A 6213-nucleotide genomic window follows, 5' to 3' on the forward strand; every position below is an offset into this window, starting at 1 on the left:
TGTCTACTACTATGAAAAAAATATTAGAAATTCGAAATATATTTATTTTTCGTATTAAAAAATTAACTTTTTGAAACCCTTGCATTTTTGTCATATATCTCATAGGGATGGGATTAATTGTTAAGATTATTATTTTATTTTTTATTCGCGTGGTCAAGTTTACTTACTGTGACAAAATAATTTTCTATATATACTTGGTTCGCAAATTCAATCCAAGAGAACAAAATTGATTTTCTAGGTATCTCCTATTTATATTATAATTTATTTTTTATTGTTATATTCTACATTATTATTATATCCTACAAAATTTATATGTGTATATTTAATATTTATGAAATATTTATATTTATGCAACGTCTATGTATATTTATGAAATTTTTGTATGTATATTTCTTTTCAAGTTTAATATTCTTAATATTTTTATATATTTATGTATGGAAATTTATTTTCTATACATTTATATCCATTGCATTTTATTTTGTGTATTTCTATGCAACTTTTGTTATTCTATAATTATCCTGACGATGCCTTTTGACAAAACTTTTGCCAATGAAGAAAAATTCCATGATAATAATCGAACGCTAAAATATGATTAAATATTACTTACATTATACACATTCGCAATAATTCAAACTAAATCTTGTTAAAAAGAAAATTATTAAAGAAAAGTAAATTTTTATTTAAAAATCAAAGCTTCTTTATAAAGGTATTGGATGCAAATAATATCTTCCTTATAAATTTTTTATTCATAAAACAGAATCTATGTGAGAAAGAATCATTAATCCGATTGATTAAATAATCTATAAATACGAAAATCTTTTTTTTAGATCATTATATTATAAAAAATCGAAGGTTATTCAAATAATAGTTTTTATTAATTAATATAGGTATGCAAAATTAAGATCTTGTTGGAAATCATAAAATTTAAAGTATATATTTTGAATAAAATTTTATAAATATCACTCAGAAAAAATATTTAAAATATATAATTGTCAAATAGATTAAATTTTGTGAAACGTAATAGCCCGCGACCGCTTCTTCATATCCATCGAATAATTGTAATATTTATTCGTCTGATCAAATGATTGAACTCTATCCATATGTAATATCGTTCTCACCTGAAGACTGTGCACTGCCGATCTCTTCGGGGATCGTTGATAAAATCCGCGCTCAATTTTGGCAAGCGAACGTGCACGAAGGCCCAGTATAGGTGCCAAGATTCGTAGGGTAGAATGTAAGGAAGCCGAGTCTTCGGCGTCGTAGGAATTCCAATTTCTTCTCGATTTCTTGGACCACTTTAACGAGTCCCTCGTACACCGCCGCGAGGTTACCATCTCGTTCCATCGATATCAGACGCATGTGATCCTCCAAGTTACACCAGACAAGGAAAGTTTTCTCCTCGTTAAAAAATATCCTTATACCTGAAGGAGAGAACAGCGTGATACAAACAAGCGTAGTAGTTTTATATCCCTTGAACTTTTAACCGGGAAGCCGTGTTCTTCTTTAATCGCAAAAGGTCTTCTATTATATTCTGTTGTCTTAAGTATTTGTGTAGATAGTTTTATTGTGTATGCATGTGTGTGTATACTTATAAATATTATACTGAATTCTTTGTAGTATGGAAGAGATAATGGATAGGTCGCAAAGAGGCAATTCCGTTTAACCTTAAACCGAGATCGTCGTATTTTGAGTCAAGGGACATTATATTGCGAACGCGTGTTCAGAAAGTTAGAAAGTTGCCTCGCCCACTTGCATTTTAATTTGAATGATTTTTTCGTGCGTTTATAATCAAGTGTGTTGCTCGTAACGCGAGCTTTATCTAAAACATGAACTTTATCTAAAAATATCGCGCAAATATATGTATATTAAGAATAAACCTGTTTTATTCCCGTTTAAATCTTATTTATATTTTACGAATATCTCACTTATAGATCTCGCAATTCATCTGTTGTGTAGTCCAATTAATAAATTGTAAATATTACTAAATAACGAATGTATAAAATCGCTGAATATCGAAATTAAATAAAAGTCAGTTAATTTGAAATAAGCGCTTTTTAAATTAAATTATATCGATAAGTAATATATCATGTAAGGTGTATGATATGAAAAGTCTAATATTCAGATGAGCATAAGCCGAGAGCGCCGTGCACTTTAATCTATTAGTGTATTCAAAGGCTAGTCCGTATTGATTCGACCGGTCGAGCGTATCTCTTTATTAAAAGGAAAAATAGATCCGACTACGATTCTGATTATCCGTGAGTAACAAGCAGGCAACGCGGTAATCTCCATCGAGTGCATGCAAATGGAAAAAAGGAAATACAGCGATGAGATGTGCAATAGATAGACGAAACAAAACACGCAATTAAATTGTCCTATAGCGAATCATATTTCTGTACATTGCACATTTAATTAATATTAGCGACAATGTCAAATAAGAGGAACAAGAGGAAAACTCAACAGAGTTATGATGCTGTTAATTAAGCATAACTGCAGATGCGTCCTGCGTAAACGCGGGAAAGATCCTTTGTTCGACAGGCGATGAAAAATGAAACGTTTTTTAATTGACGTGATAACTCATTTTATCTTCCACTTCAACCCTTTTAAATGTAACTTAGATTATCCCGTTATATCTATATATATTTTAAAAATTGGAATCCGCTAAATAACTACACAAACAAGAATCGACTGGGAAAAAGCTAGAAAAGCTCTTTTGTATCTCATTTTTCATAATAACGAATTAATGATTCAGAACACATCTCGTGCATTTCGCGTAATTTGGAATGGCCATAAAAACGAAAAAAAAAAAGAACTCAACGAAACATTCGGTTCTCTCGGAAAACTCTCAAGCACTGCACGCCACACCCTCTTCTAAGCTCCGTAATACTAAGCTCCGTAATACCTTCTAACCCTTTTAACTCTCTAATCCGAGAGACGAAGGGATCTTCGAGACCTCATCGTGACGAAAATCATTAATGCAAATTTATTTAATCAGCTGTTCGCCGTCCTTGTACCACATACGTAAGACATTACACCGTAGAATACATTGTTTACACGGACATCGTGGGGGATTTATAACTTAAATGATTATTTAAAGTACGGTGTAATAAGACGTGGGTATAAAAAGCTTGATTACGAAACTGCTTAAAAATGCACGTTGCGGTTTGCAGGTCGAAACGTTTGCCGATATACGCACGTGTAATCGTTTTGCTTATTCCCTTAGAGAACTTGCTTTAATCTTGGCAAAGTTTTGGTTTAATCTTCGTTTCAACATAAATCCTCGATTTGGGGTGTATGGCTTACCGGGGGATTAATGTTTTCGAGTAGGCTGAAGGAACTTAAGACATTGTAATTGAATGTTTTAACGAAAGCAACTACGGTCAGATCGAAATTTGACCCCGTATAATATTAGTCGTCGAAGTTAGCTCTTAGCGCGCAGTCAACGTAAATGGAATACATTCGAGATGCCGTCCGATTTCTACCATAAATAAGATACAGGGCGTTAGATAATTTTAGTTTATATATGCAATTCAATTTAGTTCTAAAGCTGAATTACATGTATGTTGAAATTAATTTCAGACGTAGACGAGTAAGAAAATACAACGCTATTGATATTAGTTGTACATTATTGCTTTAGGAAACTTATCTATTGATTGACCTAAATCTAATAGCATTCGTCGCTTTTAGAAATCAGTCACCTTCCTTGAACAGGAAATGATCGTCCAGTAATTGTTGCCGGATCTGTTTGTCTAATGTTCTGAGCGTGTAATAGGCCCCTTTGAGCTCGTCCTTTAACGAGATTAAAGCTTCCTGTACCTGGAGCCACAGGATAATCGTGTTATAAAAGCTATCTTGTAGCTTCACTCTTACGGTAGCTTTAATTCCCCTTCGCCACGACACTAAGCGATATAAAACTAATTATAGAAATCATTTTCTTGGGATAAATCACGCGCGCGCGGTTTTTACCAATGGTGGATTTAGTGCTTCAGAAGCCCTAAATGCGACGACCTCTGCTTTGTTCAGCTTTATAGTTCAATAGACTGAATAGACAGAACGCAGTCGAGGAAGAATTTTATTTACAAGTTTTTGTAGAACGATAACATTTCTCAAATTTCTGTCAAACGTTCTCTTTTATTAGAAATTACAAAATTGTGAAGATGAAATTATTAACTCACATAACAATTTGAGAAACAGCCAAAGCTCTAAGAATCCGTTTAAACCGCTCATAAATCCGCCTATCTTCATTTCTAACTCACGATAGTGAATCTTGTATCAGAATTGAATGGATAAGAGACTTGATCGGTTTTACGCAACGAACCTACGTGCTTTTCTTTGGGATAAGATTACTCAGTTTTTCTGGCTCGTTTCAATCCAGGTCGAAATGAACATCGTTAGTCCTAAAACGTAATACTCCTCAATCAGGGGATCGAACAATCCAGTGAAGACGTCATAGGCCTCGGGATTAGGCGCGTGTATACCCTACGATAGAATTAGGATTCATACGGGGCAAGTCGAATCATGTCTATCAGGGATAAGCCCCAAGTGGCCGAGCGTATCTTTAGTTCGTTGAATAGAATTCTCGTCGGATACTTTTTCAGCAAGGGATCATCTTCGTTTGAAAAACAATAAATACGTTATATATAAATAATAATATTTATATAAAGTCACGGCGTTTGGCCCTTATGTTCATTCGTTTGAATTAGATATATGACCAACAAAATCAAAATATTGTAAAAAAAGAAAATCTTTGCGCACTGTCTTCCGCGCTGACTCCATATAGCCCTTTATGTCAATTATTAATGTTTGAATATCGAGGAGTCCGTTGTTAACTACTAATATTTATAAAGTGATATAAATTATTATAAACTATTTATAAAAAATTTTTTATAAACTTTCGGAGTATTTTCGACAATACTTTTAAAAAAGATATTTAAAAACACTTTCTAATTTTTCACCTCAAGGATTTGTTTTTTAGCATATCGCTAACTTTGGAAGAAAACGCAAATTGTCTCGCAAATTGACGAAGTCTTAATTATTATTTATCGGTTAATTTATGGTTATATTTTATAAGTTTTAAAATAAATTTACCACAACTAATTAAAAATTTATTTAATTTTCCGGAAATTTTGTTTTGTTTAGAATTTAGAATTTAAATACGGCAACATGTTTTAATATTGAATAGTAATTTAATATTACATAGTATCAACCGAGTTTAAATTGGAGAATATTTTATTCTACACACATTCTTTATTTTTATAAACTTCATGAAAATATCTTCCAGTTTTTTCAGTTTGTCATCGTTTGCTCTGACGGAGCTCGTCTTTTTTCGGCAAGCGCACGACGTGTGCTTGTCGCACATTTTTTTGCAACCTCTTTCGTTCGCTCTCTCTTTCTCTCTTCATGTAATCGTAATCCTTTTTTTTGCACACTCGTCTTTTTCTATCCTATCTGCCATCGTCTATTTTGAATAATTTTCTCGTCTCCTCACCTTGATTTCTTCATCCACGCTTGAGATGCATCTCATTCACAACGTTGGATTTTAATTACATATTTTTTTCACGTACTTCTCATTCTCCTGCTCATATTCGTTTTTCTTTTTCCTTGATAACCGTCGTAGTTAGGAGAACTCTATAGGAAAAGAACGTGAAATTTCAACTAAAAATAGCGATATGTGTTATGCAAGCTAAAACTTTTCATTTATTCTGAACAAAGTAAAACATAAAATACGATTAAATAGTGTAAAATAAGATAAACTTGTATTAATTTCTAGAACATATTTATTTTTTGAATAGTTATTGTTAAATATGTTGAATATTTTCTTTTAATATAAATATACTTAAATTGATAGAAAACAGCAATTTTGTATTTATTGTAATAATAATAATAATTCAATGATAATTGAGAGACTTATCTAGTGCAAAATGTATTATAAAAAAATATTACGTTAAAATAATATTACGTTATTTTTATTACTGCATTAAACTTGCAATATTTATAAATACTTTATTCTCTCGTTATTTATATCAACCTTTTGAAAATCGGAGTTTTCTTAACAATATTAACTCATAGAAGATCTAATTGTTTTCTAAGGATCGCTGCATTTTCGATTCTGACCACATAATTCTAAAATTCAAATTTCAAAAAATCTGATTATATCGTGAAACTCGATTTTAGGAAATTCTTGGTATTTCTGAGTTTAAGTGTAGCTTGAAGATA

The 6213-nt window shown here is 31.7% G+C and overlaps 1 protein-coding gene across 1 annotated transcript in view; it reads right to left on the reverse strand.

Moving 5' to 3' along the window:
• LOC108727682 (arginine kinase) overlaps positions 1 to 5580 on the reverse strand; it is a 6525-nt gene extending 945 nt beyond the window's left edge. The window contains 5 exon segments of the mRNA XM_073512046.1: positions 1119 to 1203; positions 1206 to 1421; positions 3696 to 3896; positions 4481 to 4606; positions 5562 to 5580. Coding sequence (XP_073368147.1) covers positions 1119 to 1203; positions 1206 to 1421; positions 3696 to 3896; positions 4481 to 4606; positions 5562 to 5580 — 647 coding nt within the window.
• Between the last annotated feature and the right edge of the window lie 633 nt (positions 5581 to 6213).

The sequence above is a fragment of the Mycetomoellerius zeteki genome, unplaced genomic scaffold (assembly GCF_001594055.1).
Source record: "Mycetomoellerius zeteki isolate Tzet28-1 unplaced genomic scaffold, Tzet1.0 scaffold52, whole genome shotgun sequence".
In the NCBI taxonomy this organism is placed as follows: Eukaryota; Metazoa; Arthropoda; class Insecta; order Hymenoptera; family Formicidae; genus Mycetomoellerius; species Mycetomoellerius zeteki.